Source organism: Bufo gargarizans, chromosome 2, assembly GCF_014858855.1.
Source record: "Bufo gargarizans isolate SCDJY-AF-19 chromosome 2, ASM1485885v1, whole genome shotgun sequence".
NCBI lineage: Eukaryota > Metazoa > Chordata > Amphibia > Anura > Bufonidae > Bufo > Bufo gargarizans.
In genome coordinates, this window is record NC_058081.1 from 212,788,438 (window position 1) to 212,816,054 (window position 27,617).

The 27,617-nt window shown below is 41.4% G+C and overlaps 1 protein-coding gene across 1 annotated transcript in view; it reads right to left on the reverse strand.

Moving 5' to 3' along the window:
* The window catches only part of LOC122925784 (collagen alpha-1(VII) chain-like), a 556,601-nt gene that overhangs the window by 37,267 nt on the left and 491,717 nt on the right, over positions 1 to 27,617 (reverse strand). Inside the window, 1 exon segment of the mRNA XM_044277135.1 lies at positions 20,460 to 20,587. Coding sequence (XP_044133070.1) covers positions 20,460 to 20,587 — 128 coding nt within the window.

A 27,617-nucleotide genomic window follows, 5' to 3' on the forward strand; every position in this document is an offset into this window, starting at 1 on the left:
TGATGCGTGAAAATCACCACTCATGTGCACAGCCCCATAGAAATGAATGGGTCAGGATTCAGTGCGGGTGCAATACGTTCACCGCACGCATCGCACCCGCACGGAAATCTCGCCCGTGTGAAAGGGGCCTAAGTTTTTCACGCAGCCCTGGTCCCATAGAAGTGAATGGGGCTTCAGTGAAAAATGCATTGCATGTGGGAAAAGTCTTATGCACACGCATGTGTCCATTTACGGCAAACTGTGGATCCACAAAATTAAATTTTTTGTGTGGGTTCATTGACGTTAAAGGGTCCGTGGTTGGCATTCTGTGGGTATAGTCTTTTTGTGGAAGACATAAGGATGTGGAAGGCACACGGATGATCTATGTGCTTTCAACATCCGTGTGTCCGTTCCGTGAAAAGGGAAAACATATCCTATACTTGTCTGCAAAATACATATGCAACATTGACGATATCCATATTTTGAAGATAATGGATATGGTCTGCAAAACGGATCCATGGGGTCTTATCCTATTTATACTGCTGTCCTACCACTAGCATTCAGGGTTGTTAGTATCATTTTACTGATACCTTCTAAGGCGCCGTTGAAATTAGCATAAATAGAGACTGTGCCGTTCTTGCTGTAAAAATACTGAAACTTCTATTGAAAAACATAAAATGCAAATGTGAACAGAGCCTTATTCATTTTTATAACATAGCTTTTAATTGTTTATATCAGATCTTACAGTAATATCACGACATGCATTTATGGCATATCCACCTCTGGGACATCTACCCATTAGTGGCATGGAGTTCTCCTGACATAAACTGAGGAAAACCGAAATGGTTGGTGGTGACAACATAGAGCAGAAGATGAAGTGGAGCATTGGCCAAGTCTATAGAAACTGCTTAGAAAAGAATGCAGCTCCTAACCTCATCGCCCAACATATGCAACTGCTATAGGTCACTTACAATTGCCTAACAAGGGGCAAGGATTAACTAATCTTCCCACTTCTGACACTAGACATATATGGAATAACCTGCCACATATCCGTTCTTCCACCCCCAATGTCTACCCTCACCACCGTTCCAAATGCTAGACACTGTGGGAAATCTGAGTGACAAATAGCTCCATGAAGACAATACATAGTAAATCATGTGTCCACTTTTTTAGAATTTGTTTTGATAGCAACACAAATAATGCTAATTAATAAAAAGCAACCAGAGTGTAAAGAAAGCTGTCTGGTCAGTGGGCACTGAATTCCTCAGAAGAGTAAGTGGAAGTCTTCTGAGAATACTTTGCTCTCTAAATACCATCACATTTCTGACGGCGTCATGCCTTTCAGATTGTATTTTAATTGCTTCTTTTCTTCTTCCCTAGTAATTAATGCACAATGTATTATTTTTAACCCACACAACACCAAAGCTTTTTTTTTCTTCTGAGAGCTTGAGGCATTGAATTTATACACAGTATGTAAGAAGCTGTCATATAAGTATATTAAGCTGTAATATACAGTGGGATGCGAAAGTTTGGGTAACCTTGTTAATCGTCATGATTTTCCTGTATAAATCGTTGGTTGTTACGATAAAAAATGTCAGTTAAATATATCATATAGGAGACACACACAGTGATATTTGAGAAGTGAAATGATGTTTATTAGATTTACAGAAAGCGTGCTATAATTGTTTAAACAAAATTAGGCAGGTGCATAAATGTGGGCACTGTTGTCATTTTATTGATTCCAAAACCTTTAGAACTAATTATTGGAACTCAAATTGGCTTGGTAAGCTCAGTGACCCCTGACCTACATACACAGGTGAATCCAATTATGAGAAAGAGTATTTAAGGGGGTCAATTGTAAGTTTCCCTCCTCTTTTAATTTTCTCTGAAGAGAAGCAACATGGGGGTCTCAAAACAACTCTCAAATAACCTGAAGACAAAGATTGTTCACCATCATGGTTTAGGGGAAGGATACAGAAAGCTGTCTCAGAGATTTCAGCTGTCTGTTTCCACAGTTAGGAACATATTGAGGAAATGGAAGACCACAGGCTCAGTTCAAGTTAAGGCTCGACGTGGCAGACCAAGAAAAATCTCGCATAGACAGAAGCGACGAATGGTGAGAACAGTCAGGGTCAACCCACAGACCAGCACCAAAGACCTACAACATCATCTTGCTGCAGATGGAGTCACTGTGCATCGTTCAACCATTCGGCGCACTTTACACAAGGAGATGCTGTATGTGTTGATGAGTGATGCAGAGGAAGCCTTTTCTCCGCCCACAGCACAAAAAGAGCCGCTTAAGGTGGGCTAAAGCACATTTGGACAAGCCAGCTTCATTTTGGAATAAGGTGCTGTGGACTGATGAAACTAAAATTGAGTTATTTGGCCATATTAAGGGGCGTTATGCATGGAGGAAAAAGAACACAGCATTCCAAGAAAAACACCTGCTACCTACAGTAAAATATGGTGGTGGTTCCATCATGCTGTGGGGCTGTGTAGCCAGTGCAGGGACTGGGAATCTTGTCAAAGTTGAGGGACGCATGGATTCCACTCAGTATCAGCAGATTCTGCAGACCAATGTCCAGGAATCAGTGACAAAGCTGAAGCTGCTCCGGGGCTGGATCTTTCAACAAGACAACGACCCTAAACACTGCTCAAAATCCACTAAAGCATTTATGCAGAGGAACAAGTACAACGTTCTGGAATGGCCATCTCAGTCCCCAGACCTGAATATAATTGAAAATCTGTGGTGTGACTTAAAGAGAGCTGTCCATGCTCGGAAGCCATCAAACCTGAAGGAACTAAAGATGTTTTGTAAAGAGGAATGGTCCAAAATACCTTCAACTAGAATCCAGACTCTCATTGGAACCTACAGGAAGCGTTTAGAGGCTGTAATTTCTGCAAAAGGAGGATCTACTAAATATTGATTTAATGTATTTTTTGTGGTGCTCAAATTTATGCACCTGCCTAATTTTATTTAAACAATTATAGCACACTTTCTGTAAATCCAATAAACTTCATTTCACTTCTCAAATATCACTGTGTGTGTCTCCTATATGATATATTTTTCTATTTTCTATATATATTTAACTGACATTTTTTATCGTAACAACCAACGATTTATACAGGAAAAGTATGACGATTAACAAGGTTGGACAAACTTTCGCATCCCACTGTATATACTCTTGAAATTCAAAATTAAAAAAATATATCACTACGGAATTTTGCTCTGCTTACGCACTTTGATTTTGGACTTCAGGAGGTGGTTAATTTAATTTCCACATTTCAAAATATCTTTTTTATTGAACCATCGACACAGCCATTGGAGGGCTTGTTTTTTTGTGGGACGAGTTGTATTTTTGAATGGCACCATTTTGGAGCGCATCAAATGTACTGTATAGCTTTTATGAATTTTTCCAGGTGACATTGTTTTTTGGGTTTTATTTTTATGGTATTTACCATGGAGTGACAAAACTCCTTTATTCTGTGGGTCAGTATGCTTACAGCAATACCAAGCTTATGTAGTGCCCTATATATTTTGATAATGCTGCACAACAAAAACATGATGTTTGAGATGTTTGTTTTTGTGTCACTGCATTTAAAGGCCCATAACTTTTTTATTTTTCACACACCTTTTTCATAAAATTGTATTGAATTTCTTAGGTGGTGGAATTAACAAAAAACTGCTATTCTGGCAGCTTTTAAGCTTTTTACAATATTCACCTTAATATATATCCTTAATATATATATATATATATATATATATATATATATACACACATAATTCAATATTTAGGATGGGGAAGGGGGCAATGGGTGACAGAGGGAGCTTGGTTCACCTTTTAAAGCAGATCTGATACTTTAATTTACTGTCTCATTTAAGAGGAACCTGTAATGCTGAACATGGGATCTGATAGGATCTGTGGGCAGCAGGGAATAGAGAAACAGCAGATGAGTGGATTAAAATATTGGGGGGGGGGGGGTTTATCAAGACTGGCACTTGACCTGTCTTGATATCCCTAAAGAGACGTATGCCTCATCATAACTTAGACGCATCCTACTGTAGTATCTGCGCCTAACCAGAAATCTACAACAACTAAGAGCCTTCATCTAAGCCAGAAAACTCTGCCGCTGTGTCTGGCCACGCTCCCTTCAACACCCTTGCCACTCCCCCTTTTAGAAAAGTGGTGAGGATGGCGAAAAATGGTAGATATGACAATTTTTTACAAAATTCACAGTTAAAAAGTGGCACCTGCGATTTTTTTTAACGCCACTTTTCAGACACACAGTGAATTATACATTTCCCCCATTGTTTTTTTGGGAAAGAATTCAGAATAATTTTTATTTCAATGGTCTAAATCATTGCTCTTCCTATGTTGAAGAGTCTAGTAGGTGGTCTTAATCAGTGATTGACTGACAGCCATCTCTGTATGTGCGTGCATAGAGACAGCTGTCAATCACTGATTAGGACTGCCCAGTAGACTCTTAAACATAGGAAGATCAGGTATTATATGAATTAAATACAAGTTATACTGAATCTCTTCAGACAAAACTATATATTAGTCTTTTCAGCTTCTCCTGCTCTATAACATGCTGTCCATAGATAGCACTGTATGAAAGGTTTCCTTTAGCATAGTATGAGGACAGGCCTGCTCTCCTGTTAGCCCAAACTGCACAAGAAATATGGTCAAGAAACACAATAAAGTCTTGTGCATTCATGAAAGAAAGGGTCTCTCCCTACCCCTTCCTGCTTCCCTCTTACCTGTGACTAACAGTACAGTATCTGTATCTAATTCTTTCTTTACTCTCTATTAGCCTAAGATCATTTTTATGATCTATTTGGACCAATAGTAGAGTGGACTATTAAATAGGGCTGAATTTAAACTAAGAAATCAATGCTAATACGTTTAATAAAATAGCTGTACTCTGCAACTACTGAGCACTTGGCTATCATATGCTGGTAGCACTAGTAATAGAACAAATATTTGCTACAGTTTTATTTCTTTTTAATGATATTTTTTTTTATTTCCCAGTATGCATTTGTTCTAATCTGCAGACAAGAAGATCTTAAAATGCCAAGCAACAAATAATAAAGCAAGTTGTACTCTGTAACCCTGCCAGGGAAAAGAAAAATCCTGTCTATTCATTTCATCTTTATATCAACTGCACTTTCTGCATCTCTAAATGCAGATAATGAAATTATAAATTCATGTACAGATCTTAAAATGTTCTTGCCCCCTAGCTTCAGATGCGACAGAGAATTAATTTGGTAATTCATTTCAAATCATATAATATATAAAGAGAAGCTATAACAATTCCTCCATTGTTTTTTTAAATTAATTTTTGTATTAATTTTCTCTTATTTTTAAACCCAGCCTTAATGTTATGGCTGATTGGTATACTCATTCACATCAGTGTCATTAGCTGCTAAACGTGCCCATACACAGGAAGTTCATATTGGCCAAAGCCACTGAATTCAGGTGGAAGATGGAAGAATGATCACACATGTTGGATTTCAATATAATCTTTGCCCTTGGAGGAGGTAAGTTAGTGCCAGAGTCTGACAGCGTCTCCCTCTCCTCATTAAAAATGACCAAACTATGTACATCTTTATGAGGGAACTGGTAGGAATAGTTGTCATCTATTTAGCTGGGAATAGTTTACAGCCTTGTTAAGTGTTCTTAACACATTAGGACCAATCTCAGACTTGAACAAGACCCCACTGCTCCAAGCTGTTTTCTCCTGTGCATTTAATCACTCAATTTATATTATTTATATTTTTTCAACGATAATTAACTCTTTAATTTGAGAATGCCTGTAGTCCACCAGACCAGGAGCCAATGCTTGTCTTATGTGTTGGTAGTTTTATTATAATGAAAAGGCATACGTTTATTTGGTTAACAGGGTTTTATCATCATAAAGCATAAATACTTCAAAAGCATAAGAGATATTTTTTGCTCAGATTATAAATTATATTAGACTACAGTAAGCAATGTGCTATGTATAGTATGAGAATCCGAGATCAGACTTTGGCATCTTCTTGTAAGTCTTTACTGACATCTTGTGGCCTTTAACCTTAAAAGAATATACAGATCTATAGAATCATGCTTAGGCATTCTACAAGCAACATTCCATTTTACCTGCCTGATATGTGACTTTACGTGTTTATGAAACTCAAAAATGTATTAAAAGGGTGGTAACTGAGTAATTAGTTATACTCTAATAAAAAGACCCCTAACCTTATCCTGGTGAACCCCAATATAATATTAATTTATGTGCAGATACTATAGGTGTCTTTCTCACATCTGGTGATTGCCATATGGAAATCCTTTCTAGTTAAAGGGGTTCTCCAGGATTTAAGAAAATGAAAATACTTAAATATGACTTTATTATAAGTATTTACCCAAATAGTAAATAGAGATTTACAGAGGCTCCACTGTCAACAATTCACGGATAGGTGCAGGGGCGTAGCGTGGGGGGGGGGGGCGGGGGGGCGTTGCTGTCCGCTGGGCTGGCACAAGTTAACCGGAGCCTGACGCTGTGTTTTTTTTTTCTTCACACAGCGTCCGGCTGCAGAGCAGAGTGAGGAGGGGAGAGGGGGCGGGGCATGCACGGCAGTTCCTGATAGGCTCCGCCCACCTTCCAGGCGGGAAAGGCAGTGCAGAGCCAGTAGCCGGAGCATGAATGAAGATGCAGAAGTCCAGACTCCAGGCCAGGCAGAGAGTAATTCAAGCAACCCAGAGTGAGTGACAGTCTGAGTCAGTGACTGTCCCTGAGTGCAGAGTCCCACCCTGTGTAATTAGGTGAGAGGAGGGGAGAGGCGGCCATTATATTAATAACAAAGAGGGGGACATTATATTAATAATAAATAGGGGGCCAATACATTAGTATTAATATAATGGCCACCTCTTTATTATTAATATAATAAATGGCCCCCTCTTTATTATTAATGTACTGGCCCCTCTTTATTATTAATGTACTGGCCCCTCTTTATTATTAATATAATGGCCCCCTCTTTATTATTAATATAATGGCCCCCTCTTTAATAACAAAGAGGGGGCCATTATATTAATAACAAAGAGGGGGCCATTATATTAATAACAAAGAGGGGGCCATTATATTAATAATAAAGAGCAGGCTATTATATTAATAATAAATAGGGGGCTATTATATTAATAATAAAGAGGGGGCTATTATATTAAAGGGGTTATCCCATCTTAGACAATGGGGGCATATCGCAAGGATATGCCCCCATTGTCTGATAGGTGCGGGTCCCACCGCTGGAACCCGCACCTACAAGGAGAACGGAGCAGAGAAAGTGGAGGAGGGCGCACTGCGCATGCGTAGCCGCCCTCCGTTAATTTCTATGGAGCCGCCGAAAAAAGCAGAGCGCTGGCTCGGCTATTTCCGTCGGCCCCATAGAAATGAATGGGAGCGTTGGCCATGCATGTGCGGTGCGCTCCCATTCACTTCAATGGGAGAGGCGGGGAGCTGTGCCTGGTGGTGGTCGGACCCTGGGAAACCCGGGGTCCTCCAGCCACAACTCTCCCCGGCTCCGTTCTCGTTGTAGGTGCGGGTCCCAGAGGTGGGACCCGCGCCTATCAGACAATGGGGGCATATCCTTGCAATATGCCCCCATTGTCTAAGATGGGATAACCCCTTTAATAACAAAGAGGGGGCTATTATATTAATAATAAAGAGGGGGCTATTGTATTAATAACAAAGAGGGGGCTATTATATTAATAATAAAGAGGGGGCTATTATATTAATAACAAAGAGGGGGCCATTATATTAATAATAAAGAGGGGGCTATTTTTGGCTTGCCCCGGGTGCTGGCAACCCACGCTACGCCACTGGATAGGTGCTCTCTCCAGATGGCAGCACCTACTGCCAAAGTAGTAGATAAACAAGTGGATATGTGAGGTGGAGGGCACTCAAATGTCTAGGTACACATATGGATGAATAAGTTGTATATAATAATAATTTATTTATTAGAGATAAAAATATAGATATGTATACCACAAGGGGTATATGCGGGTGGTTCCAGATAGGTGGCGTCAGGGTATTCTAATAAAATGTACCACAATACGCAATGTTCTCATAAGGAATAAAATGCGATATTATAGTATATGATAATAGATACTAGTACAGGTGATCAGTCTGTCTAGTATATCTCTAAAATATACGTCACAGTGCACAATATGTGGTCCTATATGCACAACTGGCAATGACGTGGGTATCCGGATGTCCAATAAAATAATCAATAAAACCTGATTATGTCAGATGTTATTGAAATCTCTTGCTATGTCCAAATGAATAGAGTCAGCTGTATATGGAGGCTGGAACAGTCTTACCCCGTTTGTGGTGTCTCCCAAGTAGTGGCTATCGGCGGTGTATGCTGGAGGGGCTGAAGGCAGGACGAGTGATGCATTTTACATGGGACTGTTTGCAAGAAGGGCTGGAAGGCAGGGGTGTGATGTATCTTACATGGGACTGTATGCTAGAGGGGCTGAAGGCAGACGGCAAAGAGAGGTGATATTATTTACATAGGACTGTATGTTGGAGGGGCTGAAGGCGGGGAGTGATGTATTTTAAAGGGAACCTGTCACTGGGATTTGATGTATATAGACAGCTATGGCAGCTAGCACATCTGCAATACTCAGTCCCCATAACTCTGTGTGCTTTTATTGTGGGGGAAAAAAAACGATTTGATCCATATGCAAATTACCCTGAGATGTGTCCTGTACGTGAGCTGAGCCCAGTGTGAAGGAACCCAGCACCGCCCCCCATTCTCAGAATCTCCTCCTTGCTCACGGCCATCAGACAGCCAGAGCGCCGTAATCTCGCGATGCGCGAGTTAGCGCATACGCAGTGTCCTCATAGTGTTCCTTCCCTGTGCTGGCATCAGCCTCAGGGAAGGAACAGCGCATGCGCTAGCTTGCGCATCGCGAGATTACGGTGCTGTCTGACGTTGGGGAGCAAGGAGGAGATTCTGAGGAAGCGGGGCGGTGCTGCGCTCCTTCACGCTGGACTCATCTTAAGTACAGGACACATCTCAGGGTAATTTGCATATGGATCAAATCTTTTTTTTTCCACAATAAAAGCACACAGAGCTATGGGGACTGAGTATTGCGGCTGTGCTAGCGGCCATCTAGCAACCCATGTCCTCAGCTCTATACATCAAATCCCGGTGACAGGTTCCCTTTAAATGAGACTGTATGCTGGAGGGGCTGGAGGCAGGGAAGTGATGTGTCTTGCATGGGGCTGTAATCTGCAGGGGCTGAAGGCAGGAGAGTGATGTATGTTACATGGGACTGTATGCTGAAGGGGCTGAAGGCAGAAGAGTGATGTATCTTACATGGGACTGTATGCTGGAGGGGCTGAAGGCATGAAAGTGATGTGTCTTACATGGGACTGTATGCTGGAGGGGCTGAAGGCAGGGGGAAGGTTGTATCTTACATGGGACTGTATGCTGGAGGGCCTGAAGGGGGGCATAATTATTACTATAATACTACAGAGGTGGCCATTATAATATTAATAATAATAATACAAAGGAGGAAATAATAATTATTATGCAGAGGGAGCTAGTATATATTATAATTATACAGAGGTCATTATAGTTATGGGCACTATCTGAGGATAATGGTAAAGTGAGAAATCCCAAAAAATTTCTGTGAAACTCTACAGAGACGAGACACGACTGAAAGAAGTTATCATGATGGTCCTATCTCCGAATGAAGACGTTAAGGAAAGTCTACATCACAGGAGATGTCACTGGATGGATGAGGTATGGTGCTGTATTCTCCTGTATATTTCATAGCAATGTAGGTTGTGTCCATCCAGATAACTTTTTTGGGAGGGTGGACATAGAATTTGTCCCACACTGCCTCAGCCCGGCCCCAGACTTCAGGTCACACTGTGTATGTTCTGATTTCTGTGGCCTCTCACCCATCTACTACATTATCTGTACTCTGAGAGTTATCACTGTGTCATCTGTAGTGTTACATAGGACTGCAGGTGACATCTACTACATTATCTGTACTCAGAGAGTTATCACCTTGTTATCTGTGGTGTTACGTAGGACTGCAGGTGACATCTACTGCATTATTTGTAAAAAGGGGCGTGGTCACAGGTTGGGGGGGCAATACTTGGCTTGCCCCGGGGGCTGGCAACCCACGCTACACCACTGGTTGCAACTCTCTGACTTGTACTCAGCAGTACAATTACAATACGTAGCCCTCACAGAGCATGAGGCCAGACAAACTCGGAAGCTTTCAATTCCAAATAAATTTAATAGAAACAGGGAAAATATGTTATTTTTAGCTGTTTATTTGTTCCTTCTCTGTACTTAAAAATAGGTTTATTTTTCACAATATTTTTGTATATTTCTGGAAATCTATTAGAAAACAGGATTTCATATCTGACCAACTTGTACGTAGCCACTTTCAGCGTCCCACACGGGGACTAAATAGAGGCATTAGGCTGAAAGGTACACATCCCTGTGGCCAATGCAATGTTTGCCCATTCATGTTGGGGAAGGACAACTTTATGAATGGAAGCTATATGTGGGGCAGACCTCACAGGAATTGCGGAAACGGATCCAGCAGCATATGTCTAATATCAGCTTGGCCGCTCGTGATCGGGCCGATGAGGAGAAAATTCTTACTTCTGTGGCTACACATTTTTTGGATCACCATGCGACTCACATGCGACTATAAATAAATATTTGAATAATAATAATAATAATAACAAAATAATATGAAAAATATAAAAATATATAAAAAATGATACAGGGAATGGATAATTACTCTAAAAAATCTTTAATCAAAAAATATATAAAAAATAACATAGAAAATGTATAAAATATAAAAAGCAAAAAATATAAATAGAAAATAAATAATAAAATACTTTGATATAAATATCTGAATGAGAAATTAGGAATACAAATGGGTAAATTTAAATACCACAAATTAGGTATGGGTAGGTTTGGGGCAAATAGAAATAAAAATGAGGCTCTTGTGTCTATTCACACATTTTTGGGTGCTGAATCATGCAGCTGAATTAACACGTCAAGTCCTTTTTGACAGGCGGTTAATTCTGCACATGAAATAATTATAGATATTTAATATGGGTCCTATTCAGGGCTTCGATGGTGCCACTTTTTGCACTAATTAATATAATAAAAATCAAAAAAAATGTTTCATCATGAATTTAGTAGGTATATTTTATGGCACTATTCACATAGATCACTAATATTATTTTTATTTATCAGTTTATTTCACTATTGTGCTCCATTTTCACCTCTGCCCCCTCTTTGACTTATCTTTATTATTTTTTGTCTTTGATTTCTGTATATTGTCTGTTTTTCCCTGTTATTGATTCTGTGATCTTCTGTCTATCCAAATTTTTGTCTACAAATATTGCGTTACTCTGTGCATATTTCTTTTCTTTTTCTTTTTCTGTCGCTCTGTGCGTATCCGCAGCATCCCTCGCCGGGACACACTCTGTGGCTCATGCACGTTATGGCACTTCCGGCTGCTGACACGCAGTGGGTGCCTTACGAGCCTGCGCGTGCTGCTATATCCGTTCCTTGGAACGCAGCACGTGCCGGCTCGCGTAGGCGCATGCGCGGACGGCGTATCCGGACGCCGTTCGCTTTCTCTATCTGTTACATGTGTGTACTCTGTGAGTTCATCTCTCACTCCTCTCTGCTCCTCTATGCTAATGAGGTGGTCACCGCCCCCTCTTTTCATCTGGGGATCAGGACGCAGGTAAAAAGTATTATCACTCGATTATTTAGTATATATATATTTGACTATGGGCTACCAAGGATTAGGCACTCCTGAGGAAGCCAGCAAGTCTGGCGATACGCGTTGTTTTTTTTTTCTGACCACCACACACGCCCCCCCATCTTGCCATTTTTATGATAAGTATTTGAGCCTTATTTATTGTTGATGGATTACATGCACTTTACAATGTTATATGCTTATGGATGTGGGGGTCTGTCTATGAGTTTGTGGTGAGTCAGATGGGCATGTGCCGATACATGGTTCACATGGCCTTGATTTGTTGTATACAACGATTTTAATCTATTTTGTGTTGTGTCTTTTCATATCTGGTATAGGATTTCATATCTGATATAGGGATCAACCTCTGCACATTTTGCAGGAGTGCAGCAGGCACTCCTGTATTCTCTTCCAACATAGGAACAGAATAATGGAATTGCTGTGTCCAGCATAGTTGGACACCACTGGGGCCCGCCAGATCCCAGTCACTTTACCTGGTTCATTTCTGGCATGAATGTCATCATTCCGCCAAATAAAATAAAAAACACTGCATGCATATGGCCTCAGTCCCACCCCCAACATCTAATTTTTTCGTGAGTGTTGCCTTTTCCAGTAATATATTGTAATTCTGATATCTGATTTTCAGCTAATCTAGTATAATAAAGGGGTTGTCTCACTTCAGTAAATGGCATCTATCATGTAGAGAAAGTTAAAGGGTTTCTGTCATGGGAAAAATCATTATGCAGCTTACTGACATGTGCCAATGTCAGCAGTACATAACAGTATGTTTGTTAACTCCATGCCTGCCGCCGTTCTCTTAAAAAACTGACTTTTATAATATGCTAATGAAGACTCTAGGTGCTATGAGGGCGTTACTGCAGCACCTAGAGGCTCAGTCTACTCGCCTTTTGGCACGCCCACATCCACTTGATTGACGTCCTTCTTCCCCGCATCGTCCTCATAATCCCGCGCCTGCGCCGTCCTGTTCAGTATTCGGCTCAGGCCTACGCCGATTACATCACACGCCTCCCCGGCAGGCCTGCCTGGCAGCAGCCGAGCGTCCTTCACTTACTGCGCCTGCGCAGAATACTAAACGGGACGCGCAGGTGCGGGATTATGAGGACGATGCAGAGAAGAAGGACGTCAATCAAGTGGATGTGGGCGTGCCAAAAGGCGAGTAGACCGAGCCTCTAGGTGCTGCAGCAACGCCCTCATAGCACCTAGTGGTTTCATTAGCATATTATAAAAGTCAGTTTTTTAGAGAACGGCGGCAGGCAGGGAGTTAATAAACATACTGTTATGTACTGCTGACATTGGCACATCGCTAATCTCAGTCAGCTACATAACGATTTTTCCCAGGACAGAAACCTTTTAATACAAGCGACTTACTGAAGTGAGACAACCCCTTTAAATATAAATGTGGTCTATTAAACTAGATTTCCTATAGTGGGAAAGTACGACCACCACTGATGGATTGCAGGGTGGTCTGTAACCATGGAAACGAGCAGTGTATAATGTGATGGCAATATGAATCCAGCCAGCAAAGGAGACAATATGGACAATCAAAATACATTAGTAAGTGGCTTGTATTAACTTTCTCTACATGATCAATGTCACTTACTGAAGTAAGACAACCCCTTTAACTTTCAAGAGCTCTATGCAATACTGTATGTCGCTATAAAGTGCACTGATCACAATATAGCAGCACATAAAAGGAGTTACCCAGCTTTGTAAACCTGACTGCTTATCCTTAGGATAGTCCATCAATATCAGTGCAGTGTAAAGAAACAGAGGTGAGATTAGGAATACACGGTCACCATCCGTGACCACTGCCATAAAACCTTAAATCTACTACCTATCTTCCTCCACCACTTTGGTTGATATATCCAATGCTGATAGGTGTTCACCAGAGCCCACCGCAAGACCAGTTGGACTTGGTAGCTAGGGACCCAGGTTATGTCTGCAGAGTAAGGTGGCAAAAAACAGATGGAAGCTCACAGGTAGCAGACCTATCAGATGCCAAGGGGTAGCAGAGGAGTAAGACAAGCCAGAGTCTGAGCCAGGAGAGCATACAAGGGTTTAAACAAGAAACCAACACTGGAGTCAAAGCCAGGAGAAACAGTTAAAACCGAATCAACAGACAAGGGGTTAATCCAGAATCCAGCTGAGGCCAATGCACAGTAATGTCCAACAGAAATCCAGGACTGTTCTAACCCGCCCAGCTCCTCTTGATTAGGCTAGGTCTACACAACGACATTTGTCGCGCGACAGATAGGGCGCAACAGTTGTCGCGCGACATTTTGTTGCACTAATGTCGCGCGACAATTTTTATAATGGCAGTCTATGGTGTCGCACTGCCATTCAAGATGGATTTTTCTGCGACTGTCGCGTCGCAGTCGCAACATGTCGCATGTTGCAGTGCGACACCATAGACTGCCATTATAAAAATTGTCGCGCGACATTGGTGCAACAAAATGTCGCGCGACAAATGTCGTCGTGTAGACCTAGCCTTAATGCCACGGTCCACCGCATCGTTGACGAAATCCCGCGCCTGCGCCGTTCACTTCTGTCTTCGGCGCATGCGCAGTGAGTGAAGGCCGCTCTCCTGATGGCGGCTTCCTCACTGTGACGTAGTCAGCGCAGGTGCAGTGAGGAATCCAGCACCAGGAGCGCATCATTCACTCACTGTGCCTGCTCCGAAGCCAGAAGAAAACGGCGCAGGCGCGGGATTTCATCAACGATGCGGTGGACCATGGCATCATTTAAGAGGAGCTGGGCGGGCAGAACAGGGGACCTGGGCGGGATAAAGCGTGAGTGGACGGAGCCTCTAGGTGCTGAATCTACGCCCACATAGCACCTAGAGGTCCATTAGCATATTATAAAAGTGGTTATTTTACAAAAACGGCTGCAGGGACAAATGTTAGAAACATACGGTTATGTAGTGCTGACTTTAGCGCATTGCTAATGTCAGTCAGCTACATAACAGTATTTCTGGTGGTAGAAGCCCTTTAAGAGTATCCCACATTAATGAATAAGCAGACACGTTAGTATCTGTTAGAGTGGATAATAGACTTCCTGGCAGATGGGGGGGAAACTGGGGAGTTAATTTGGGACTAAGGGTGTGCCTTAGGGTCTGGGAGCCAAATGCTGCGTAGTAATGGAGGGTCTATTTCTACATACACAGTAACATAGTATATAAGGCCGAAAAAAACATTTGTCCTGCAAGTTGATCCAGAGGAAGGCAAAAAAAAACTGTGAGGTAGAAGCCAATTTTCCTCACTTAAGGGGGAAAATAAATTCCTTCCCGACTCCAATCAGGCAATCAGATAACTCCCTGGATCAACGGCCCCCCTCTACTAGCTATAGCCTGGAATATTATTACACTCCAAAAATACATCCAGGCCCCGCTTGAACTCTTTTAGTGAACTCACCATCACCACCTCCTCAGGCAGAGAGTTCCATAGTCTCACTGCTCTTACCATAAAGAATCCTCTTCTATGTTTGTGTACAAACCTTCTTTCCTCAAGGCGCAGAGGATGTCCCCTTGTCACAGTCCTGGGATAAATAGATGATGGGAGAGATCTCTGTACTGACCCCTGATATATTTATACATAGTGATTAAATCTCCCCTCAGTCATCTTTTTTGTAAAGTGAATAACCCTAATTTTGATAATCTTTCAGGGAACTGTAATTCCCTCATTCCCGTAATTACTTTAGTTGCCCTCCTCTGAACCCTCTCCAGCTCTGCTATGTCTGCCTTGTTCACAGGAGCCCTGTGCACAGTACTCCATGTGTGGTCTGACCAGTGATTTGTAAAGTGGTAGGACTATGCTCTCATCACGGGCATCTATGATCTTTTGATGTAACCCATTATCTTATTGGCCTTGGCAGCAGCTGCCTGACACTGGTTTCTACAGCTTAGTTTGCTGTTCACAAAAATTCTTAGGTCCTTTTCCATGTCAGTGTTACCCAGTGTTTTACCATTTAGTATGTACTGGTGACTTGCATTATTCCTACCCATGTGCATAACCTTACATTTGTTAGTGTTAAACCTCATCTGCCACTTCTCTGCCCAAGCCTCCAATCTATCCAGATCCATCTGTAGCAGTATACTGTCCTCTTCCGTGTCATTCACTTTACACAGTTTAGTGTCATCTGCAAAAATTTATATTTTACTGTGCAAGCCTTCTACAAGATTATTAATAAATATATTGAAGCGGATAGGGCCTAATACTGACCCCTGAGGTACTCCACTAGTGACAGTGACCCAATCTGAGTGTGTACCATTAATAACCACCCTCTGTTTTCTATTACTGATATACGATATCCATTAAATTCGCAGCTGTCAAGTCTAGAACTTACCTCCTCATAGAAACTGATTAAATTAGTTTGACATGACCGATCCCTCACGAAGCCATGCTGATATGGAGTTATTTGCTTATTTTAATTGAGGTGCTCCAAGTAAGCATCTCTTAGAAAACCTTCAACAGTTTACCCACGACAGATGTTAAACTTAGCGGCCTATAGTTTCTGGGCTCTGTTTTGGACCCTTTTTGAATATTGGCACCACATTTGCTATGCGCCAATCCTGTGGAGCACTCCCTGTCAGTATAGAGTCCTTAAATATCAGAAATAAAGTTATGGCTATGACATTACTTAATTCTCTTAGGATATAGGGAGGGGGGGGGGGCATCCGGTCCTGGCAATTTGTCTATTTTAATCTTTTTAAGATGCCGCTGTACTACTTCCTGGGTCAGACACTTTTAATGGGAAATTTACTTTTACATTCTGCATTTCATCTGACAGTTTATTTCTTCAGTGAATACAGTGAAGAAAAAAATATTTAATAGCTTTGCTTTCTCCTCATCGCTCTCTGCAATTCCCCCCTCATCACTCTGTAAAGGGCCGACACATTCGGATTTATACTTTTTACCATTTATATAATTTTAGGGTTAGTTTTGCTCTCTTAGGAAATTCAGTTTCCTGTTTGGCCGCTTTTATTAGTTTTTTACATATTCTATTTTTTTATTTATAGTTTTTCAGTGCTTGTGCACTATCCTCCTGTTTTAGTGATTTAAATGTTTTATTTTTGTCATTTATTGCCGTCTTTACAGTTCTATTTATTCACACTGGTTTCTTCTTGTTCCTTAATCTTTTATTCCCATAAGGTATGTATGTAAAAGGTGTGCTTTTTTGAAGTTTGGTATTTTTGTTCCTCCTTAAAGAAACACTCGTTTAAAGGATAATTGAAAGGTTATTACTTTATGGTCACTATTTCCCAGGTGTCCCCCAACCTGCACGTCTGTTGTTCTGTCAGGTCTATTGGTTAATACTAATTCTAGTATGGCCGTCCCTCTAGTCGGGTCCTGAACCAGTTGGGAAAGGTAATTGTCTTTGATTATTGCCAAGAAACAGTTTCCTTTATGAGATTTACAGGTTTCAGTTTCCTAGTCTATATCTGAGTAGTTGAAGTCCCCCATAATAACGACCTAATTATGATTTGCCGCCCCATCTATCTTGTTTAGTAGCAGATTTTCTGTGGTATATTAGGTGGTTTATAGTAAACTCCTATTAATAATTTATTATTGTTTTTGTCTCCATGTATTTCTACCCACAGTGTCTCCACATGTAGTAGTGTTTGCAGGTCGGCACTGCAGCTGATATCGCGGTGCACGTGTCTATGGGATGGCGTTCCCAAGAAAATACTGAAGAAAAGACCGACACTCGCTGTAGATGATTATTCTTCTCTAAAAGAATAATCATCTACAGTGAGTGACGGTCTTTTCTTCAGTGACTCCACTTGTTCATGTCCCTCACTTATATCTTCTCGGACTGTGGGCTTTAGACAGGACTTTACATAAAGGCAGACCCCTCCCCCTCTCTGGTTTTGGTGATCCTTTCTAAACAGACTGTAACCCTGTATATTAACTGCCCAGTGATAGCTATCATCCAGCCATGTCTCAGTAATTCCCACTATGTCGTAGTCCTCCTCACACATCACTAATTCCAGTTCACCTGTTTTATTAGTCAGGCTTCTGGCATTAGTATACATACATTTAAGAGGTTTATGTGTATTTTTTACCCTACACCTTTCCTTCTGAACTGTTCTAGTCCCTGCATCCATTCCTCCCCAGTCCCATTACCTTGCCCCCGGTCTCTATCTGCACTATCTTCCCCTCCTATAACGTAATTACCCTCCTCCCCAGTTCCTAGTTTAAACACTCCTCCAACCTTCTAGCCATCTTCTCCCCCAACACAGCTGCCCCTTCCCAATTGAGGTGCAGCCCAACCCTACGATAGAGTCTGTAGCTGAGAGAGAAGTCGGCCCAGTTCTCCAGGAACCCAAACCCCTCCTTCCTACACCAGTTCTTGAGCCACTTGTTTACCTCCCTTATCTCCCACTGCCTTTCTTGCGTGGCTCGTAGTACAGGCAGTATTTTGGAAAGTACTATCTTTAAGGTCCTTGCCCTAAGCTTTTGACCTAAATCCCTAAAATCTTTTTTAAGGACTCTCCACCTACCTCTAACTGTCATTGGTTCCGATATGGACCATGACTGCTGGATCTTCTCCAGTAATCTGTCAACCCGATCCGCGATGTGTCGAACTCGAGTGCCAGGAAGACAACGCATAGTTCAACGATCCTGGTCTTTCTGACAGATTTGCCCTATCTGTACCCCTAATAATTGAGTCTCCCACTACCAGCACCCATATTGATGAATAAGCAGTTAGAATGGATAATAATTGTATAATGAAGATATGGCACTCAATATCTGGAGGACTGCTCAAAACAAATTACTTTATTGATGCAATTATCATAAAAAAATTAAAATGTCATACAAATTATGTAAATTGTACAGAAATTAAATAGCAAGGGATAAAACGTCACGATTGACGGTAAGGTAAAAATCACTCGAGGTATTTAGTTACTCAAAATTTCAGCACCTCTATATCTTCTATAGATGTATTACACCAAAATCATAATATTTTTGAAAAAAACGCATATGCAGTAATGGTGCGGTTTGCATGCGATTTTTATTTTCGGATGCGTTTTTTTTCCAAAAAAGCTGTTGAAACTTCACCCTTAACCTGTTGGATGAGGGGTTTGGTGTTAATTACTTTCTTTATGTCGTTATTCACAACACCATAAATTTATCAAATTCACATATGTCAGACAGCATATAAGTGCATTCTAAATTGTCGATTAATACACCACAGAAAGATAGGTTGTCGATAGTTTTGCACTATAATGTAGTTTTATCGACAACTTATTCGATAGTCACCAATTCTTCGATAAATGCAATCGTCAATTCTTATTGCTATATACAATTGTGGACTCTTCAATTTAATTGTAGGCTCTTTTTTCGAAAGTCACAAATAATCGTTATATCACAGTTCTTTGAACTAATCGAGGAGGAATCTGGACCCCACATTACCACCATTCTGGCGTACGCAAGGACATTTGCAATTTTGACCTCCTTAAATAACCTCTCAAGTGATTGAATCGTCCTGTACAAAGAACTTATGCTTGCAGACTTCCTGGAGTGATACAGCTCCACTTCCAACTTAAATCGAAACTAAGGAGAAGTCGAGCACGAGGGACGCTGAAAAAACTGCGACTGAACAAGCCGCATCCAGAGGTCGGAGGTAAGGGAATAAGACAGCTCGAAAATAGGTGGGACGCCACCTAGAGCTAACAACTCCCGAATTTTGCAATTCGATTAGTTCAAAGAACTGTGATATAACGATTATTATTACTGCACATGCGTTTTTTTTCAAAAATATTAAGATTTTGGTGTAATACATCTATAGAAGATATAGAGGTGCTGAAATTTTGAGTAACTAAATACCTCGAGTGATTTTTACCTTACCGTCATTCGTGACGTTTTATCCTTTGTTATTTAATTTCTGTACAATTTACGTAATTTGTATGACATTTTAATTTTTTTATGATAATTGCATCAATAAAGCAATTTGTTTTGAGCAGTCCTCCAGATATTGAATGCCATATCTTCATTATACAATTATTTTACCCCTCTGGTGTTTTGGAGTTAACACTTAGATAGTGAGCACCTTTCCTTCCTACGGATTGGTAGAGCCACCCCATTCTGTGAACTTAGAGTGGATAATAGACTTCCTGACAGATGGGGGAAAACTGGGTAGTTAATGTGGGTCTAAAGGTGTGCCAGGATGTACAAGTGTTTTTTAAATACCTTAGGGTCTGGGAGCCACATGCTACGTAGTAATGGAGGGTCTATCTCTGATCCTGGTTTCCACCTCTGAGTCGCATAGATTGGCAAGTGTCAACCATATTTGTGGTTAAATAGCTTCATAGTAACAATGAATCTCAGATAACCCTGTGCCTTCAAGTTCCCATGGTTTCACTAATAAGCTTTGAGCTAAGCGGGGTTTTCAACCATGCCATAAAAACTGAGATATAGAATTTTAAGCAGGATATATATTTTCATAAAGTTTTTTTCTGCCCAAGAGATTCAGGTATTTTATGATTTGACAAACTGCCTTATTTCAGATAAAAAAAAGTTGGTTGTTAACTCTAAAGAGATATCCAACATCTTTAGGCAGTTGCATGCCTAAGTATTTGATAAAAGTTTTGGCCAATGAAAATGGTGATACCTTTTTCAGCTCTAAGCAGTTCTGTCTGTGACAGGGTTATATTCAGTAACTATTTAGGCTCACCTTAAGATTGGAGACCCCTCTAAAATGTCTAAATGTGAAATGTGGGCTTCCTTCAGGTTTGCTGAATCTAGGCCCAAACTGTGCACAGTTTGAGTTAGTCTCCACCTCAAGATTTTCAGTAACAGAAGCTAGAAAATGTACCAAAATGAGGAAGGATCCCATAATTACAAAAAAGATGAAATATAAAGAGACACATGATGGCAATTATTAATATCAAATTCATCTATTGGCAAATAAGACCTATTCAGATTGACAATCAGCAATGTGTCAGCAATGTAAGATATTGTTAATTGGTTTTATTAAACCACTCAAGTAGCTGGCACGTTGGGGTGGCATATAGGTGGGGCTGGCTAAGGTAGGGGTAGTCCCTCAGAGAGGTAAGGCAGGCTTCGTAGCCTACAGTCACTTTGGCACAACCTGACCTTCTTCGAACTCCAGCTGAGGTCCAAATCCCCTACCCTGCTTAATGACTACACTCTAGGATCGAGATGTTAATCTGTGTTGTTATGGGAAACCCCTGTTATAAATCCCATTCAGACGATGGAAGTGATTTTCAGTTGCAGAAATTTCTGTAATTGAAAGTATTTAACTAAACTACCTTTCTTTTATGTTGCCTAATTGTGTGGATATGACTGAAAATGAAATTGCCCCCAACTCAGAAAGGACATAGACCCATGATTTTTCCTCCTTTTAATTAGAACTACATGAGAATATTTTAACTGAAGTCATTAGTTACCGGTATTTAAGTGATTGCCAAGGGCAATATGTCAAGCTATTCTGAAGAAAGCCTTAAACCAGCAGAATGCTCTTTGGTAGCCATAATCAAACGGCCATCAACAAGTCAAGAGTGTGTAAATCTTAAAGGAATTATTTTCTTTGTTTCTTTCATCAACAACTTCTGCGGATGTAGCATCTCTCTTAGATTACGTGCCGAGGTATAGTAGTGTGACCCTGAGGTCGACAATTAATCTGCTTATTGTGGCTAAATGGAAAAGATAATTCTTGATATAGCAAACATGATATGAAATTTGAAGATGCAGTGTGAATTTGGGGTCTATGAAAGCAGGGGCGTTGCTAGGTTAAAACATCACAGGTCATGTGATCAGTTTTAAATGCAGTAGCTGAAAAAGAGCTGCGATGATGTCACCGTCATGTGACCAGTGCAGGAAAGGACGGCTCAGCAGTGAAGAGAAGTCCTGGGAAGAAGCTGTGGTGAGGTTTGCTACATGAGGAGAGGTAAGTGAAGGGGTAGATTACTTAATGTGAGAGGCAGAGCAATGTTGGGAGTTGTCATTATTTAACTGGGACTGTATGTTAGGGCTGAAGGGAGGGAAGTTATTTACATGGGGGCGTGGGGTGGAGTGATGTTATTTACATGGAACTGAAAGTTGAGGGAGTGATGTTATTTACAGGGGAATGCATGTTGTAGGTGGCTGGGGGATGGTGAAGTTATTTATAAGGCACTATATGTTAAATGTGGCTGTGGGAGGGAGTGATATTATTTACATGGTACTGAATGTTGAGAGGTAATGTGATTTATATAGGACTGCATGTTGGAGTTGGCTAGGGAGGGGGTGATTTTATTTACATGGAACTGTATGTTGAAATTGACTGGGGGAGTAAGTAATGTTATTTACATGGGACTGAATATTGAGGGGGTGATGTTATTTACATAGGACAGTATGTTGAAGGCGGCTGGGGAGGGGGTTATGTTTTTTACATGAGACTGTATGTTGAAGGCGGTTGGGGAGGGAGTAATGTTATTTACTTGCGACTGTATATTGAGGGGGCAGGAGAGATGGTGTGATGTTATTTACATGGGACTGTATTTTAGAGGGGGCTGTAGATAGAAAGGGATGTTATTTACATGGGACTGTATATTGGAGGGGGCTGGATAGATGGTGTGATGGTATTTACATGGCACTATGGCGGAGAAGGGAAATAATGTTATTTACATAGGGCTGTATGGTGGAGGGGCTGAGGAATTATAATTTTTGAGGACAGTAAATGGAGGAATATAACTACAGGGGGCACTGCAGGGGGCATTATAAATACTGGGAGGGCTTCAGGGTGAGCATTATAACAGTAGGGGGAGATATAAATACTGGGGGCACTGTGGGGGCATTTTAAATCCAGGAGACATTAGGCGTTCTTATTACTACTGGGGGCTCTATACGAGGGACTTATAGATCTACATTATTTCTACTAAGAGCACTGTGGGGGTCATTACTACTGAGGGGTCAGTAGATAGCTTTATTACCACTGGGGGAACAATAGGGGGGCCTTATTTCTACTAGGGGCTCTGTTAGGGCATTATTAATACTGGAAGGCTCTTCAACTAATGGAGGCACTCTTGGGGAGCATTATCACAGTTGGGGGCACTGTAGGGGGCAGTATTACTAATGAGGGCATTCTAGAATGGAATTACTATTGGTGGGACTATAAGGAGCACTATTACTATGGGGGGCACTCATTTTTCTTCAGGATAGTATTTGAGGGTATATAAAAATGAGGAAGCTTATATGTATGTGTGTCACACTCTGTAGAGACGAAGCGCGGCTGAGAGAAGTTGTCCAGACGGAATGGAGAAGATGATGACAGAGAAGATCTACATCAGAGGAGACATCACCTGGGAGGAACTGGATGTGAGAGGTACATGCTGCTGTAGCGGGCTTAGGGGTCGGTTGGTCGACTTAGACAATTGGGCCATATGCATTGGGCCCCGGACCTTTTGAGACCCTAGCAACACCCCTGTATGAAAGTAAAGGGCCATTAACATGCATGAAAGCTTATGCTATTGGCGGGTAGTGTGGACATGAAATTAGTCATATACATCATATTATAGATCAAAAGAGAGGATATACTCCTGCTGGTGAACTAACCCTGGACTAGAAGAATACAAGTAAGAAAGGTAATTAAACCTAATAATAGTTAAATGACTACAGTTCTATAGCTAGCATACTAAAAATAGTAAACCAAGCTATTGATCTAGAAAAACAATGTAAATAACAGTAAAATGGAGAATTCATTTATTCTAATAATATAACTTGTTTGTCGAATTCCATTTCAATTATTTCTGCACAAAAATTAAACCAAATTTGGAAGCTCAGAGGTTTAAAGCTTTAAAACAGGCTTCTGTCAGCAGATTTGTACCTATGACACTGGCTGACCTGTTACATGTGCACTTGACAGCTGAAGACATCTGTGTTGGTCCCGTGTTCACGTGTGTTCACATTGTTGAGAAAAATTATGTTTTACTATATGCAAATGAGCCTCTAGGAGCAATGGGGGCGTTGCCATTACACCAAGAGGCTCTGCTCTCTCTGCACCTGCCACACCCTCTTCACTTTGACAGGGCCAGGTGTGATGATGGCTACACTGCCTGGCCCTGTCAAGCAAAGAGAGAGCAGAGCCTCTAGATATAAGAGCAACGCCCTCCGTTGTTCCAAGAGGCTCATTTGCATATAGTAAAACATCATTTTTCTCAGCAATGCGGACACATATTAACATAGAACCAACACAGATGTCTTCGGCTGCCAAGCACACATGGAACAGGTCAGCCAGTTTCATAAGTACAATCTGCTGCCCTTTAAGAATGTATCTATAAAAATTTGCAACAATATTAGACTTGTGAGAATTATTTGTGAGTGGTCTTGGTTTGGGTTTTAATTTCATCTTCATGAAGGGAATGTGTCACCAAGAAATTCACTTTTGAGATCTGTTCACATGGTTCAATGCTGCATGGCATCTGTTGTTGCTTTGATGCTGTTCTTAGGGTTAGTCTGATCTAGTGCCAAGTGCAGTGGCGCACCTACAGGGGGGATTTAACACTATACAACTTGCGGGACTCCGCACTTAAGTAATCCGGTCTGAGATCCATTCCACCCTCAATTACAGGTCCTTCATTTATTGCTCTCAATTCATTTGAAACATAGTTACCCTGCTACTGGTAGTTACAAACTACCACCAACTCTGTTTACATTGTAACTAAACATTGAAAACACTTTGCTACTGAGTCTCCTTATAGACTATTGAATTGAATTAACCGCCTCCGGACCACCTAACGCAGGATCGCGTTCCGGAAGCGGCAGCTCTGCGCGCAGTCACGCATATATGCGTCATCTCGCGAGACACGAGATTTCCTGTGAACGCGCGCACACAGGCGCGCGCGTTCACAGGATCGGAAGGTAAGCGAGTGGATCTCCAGCCTGCCAGCGGCAATCGTTCTCTGGCAGGCTGTAGATGCAATTTTTTTAACCCCTAACAGGTATATTAGACGCTGTTTTGATAACAGCGTCTAATATACCTGCTACCTGGTCCTCTGGTGGTCCCTTTTGCTTGGATCGACCACCAGAGGACACAGGCAGCTCAGTAATAAGTAGCACCAAACACCACTACACTACAACCCCCCCCTGTCACTTATTAACCCCTGATCACCCCGTATAGACTCCCTGATCACCCCCCTGTCATTGATCACCCCCCTGTAAGGCTCCATTCAGACGTCCGTATGTGTTTTGCGGATCCGATCCATGTATCCGTGGATCCGTAAAAAACATACGGACGTCTGAATGGAGCCTTACAGGGGGGTAATCAATGACAGGGGGGGTGATCAGGGAGTCTATATGGGTGATCACCCCCCTGTCATTGATTACCCCCCTGTAAGGCTCCATTCAGACGTCCGTATGTTTTTTACGGATCCACGGATACATGGATCGGATCCGCAAAACACATACGGACGTCTGAATGGAGCCTTACAGGGGGGTGATCAATGACAGGGGGGTTATCACCCCATATAGACTCCCTGATCACCCCCCTGTCATTGATTACCCCCCTGTAAGGCTCCAATCAGACGTCCGTATGTTTTTTACGGATCCACAGACACATGGATCGGATCCTCAAAACACATACGGACGTCTGAATGGAGCCTTACAGGGGGGTGATCAATGACAAGGGGGTGATCACCCCATATAGACTCCCTGATCACCCCCCTGTCATTGATCACCCCCCTGTAAGGCTCTATTCAGACATTTTTTTAGCCCAAGTTAGCGGAAATTGTTTTTTTCTTTTTTTCTTTTTTTTCTTACAAAGTCTCATATTCCACTAACTTGTGTCAAAAAATAAAATCTCACATGAACTCACCATACACCTCACGGAATCCAAATGCGTAAATTTTTTTAGACATTTATATTCCAGACTTCTTCTCACGCTTTAGGGCCCCTAAAATGCCAGGGCAGTATAAATACCCCACATGTGACCCCATTTCGGAAAGAAGACACCCCAAGGTATTCCGTGAGGGGCATATTGAGTCCATGAAAGATTGAAATTTTTGTCCCAAGTTAGCGGAAAGGGAGACTTTGTGAGAAAATACAAAAAAAAATCAATTTCCGCTAACTTGTGCCCAAAAAAAAAAAATTTCTATGAACTCGCCATGCCCCTCATTGAATACCTTGGGGTGTCTTCTTTACAAAATGGGGTCACATGTGGGGTATTTATACTGCCCTGTCATTTTAGGGGCCCGAAAGCGTGAGAAGAAGTCTGGGATCCAAATGTCTAAAAATGCCCTCATAAAAGGAATTTGGGCCCCTTTGCCCACCTAGGCTGCAAAAAAGTGTCACACATGTGGTGTCGCCGTACTCAGGAGAAGTTGGGCAATGTGTTATGGGGTGTCATTTTACATATACCCATGCTGGGTGAGATAAATATCTTGGTCAAATGCCAACTTTGTATAAAAAATGGGAAAAGTTGTCTTTTGCCGAGATATTTCTCTCACCCAGCATGGGTATATGTAAAAAGACACCCCAAAACACATTGCCCAACTTCTCCTGAGTACAGCGATACCAGATGTGTGACACTTTTTTGAAGCCTAGGTAGGCAAAGGGGCCCAAATTCCAAAGAGCACCTTTAGGATTTCACAGGGCATTTTTTACACATTTTGATTTCAAACTACTTACCACACATTAGGGCCCCTAGAATGCCAGGGCAGTATAACTACCCGACAAGTGACCCCATTTTGGAAAGAAGACACCCCAAGGTATTCCGTGAGGGGCATGGCGAGTTCCTAGAATTTTTTATTTTTTGTCACAAGTTAGCGGAAAATTATGATTTTTAAAATTTTGTTTCTTACAAAGTCTCATATTCCACTAACTTGTGCCAAAAAAAAAAAAATTCTAGGAACTCTCCATGCCCCTCACGGAATACCTTGGGGTGTCTTCTTTCCAAAATGGGGTCACTTGTGGGGTAGTTATGCTGCCCTGGCAATTTAGGGGCCCTAATGTGTGCGAAGTAGTTTGAAATCAAAATCTGTAAAAAATGGCCGGTGAAATCCTAAAGGTGCTCTTTGGAATGTGGGCCCCTTTGCCCACCTAGGTTGCAAAAAAGTGTCACACATCTGGTATCGCCGTACTCAGGAGAAGTTGGGCAATGTGTTTTGGGGTGTCATTTTACATATGCTCATGCTGGGTGAGATAAATATCTTGGTTAAATGCCAACTTTGTATAAAAAAATGGGAAAAGTTGTCTTTTGCCAAGATATTTCTCTCACCCAGCATGGGTATATGTAAAATGACACCCCAAAACACATTCCCCAACTTCTCCTGAGTACGGTGATACCAGATGTGTGACACTTTTTTGCAGCCTAGGTGGGCAAAGGGGCTCACATTCCAAAGAGCACCTTTCGGATTTCACAGGCCATTTATTACAGATTTTGATTTCAAACTACTTCGCACGCATTTGGGCCCCTAAAATGGGGTCATTTGTGGGGTTTTTCTACTGTCTGGGCATTGTATAACCTCAGGAAACATGACAGGTGCTCAGAAAGTCAGAGCTGCTTCAAAAAGCGGAAATTCACATTTTTGTACCATAGTTTGTAAACGCTATAACTTTTACCCAAACCATTTTTTTTTACCCAAACATTTTTTTTTATCAAAGACATGTAGAACAATAAATTTAGCGAAAAGTTTATATATGGATGTCGGGTTTTTTTTTGCAAGATTTTACAACTGAAAGTGAAAAATGTCATTTTTTTGCCAAAAAATCTTTAAATTTCGATTAATAACAAAAAAAAAAAAAAATGTCAGCAGCAATGAAATACTACCAAATGAAAGCTCTATTAGTGAGAAGAAAAGGAGGTAAAATTCATTTGGGTGGTAAGTTGCATGAC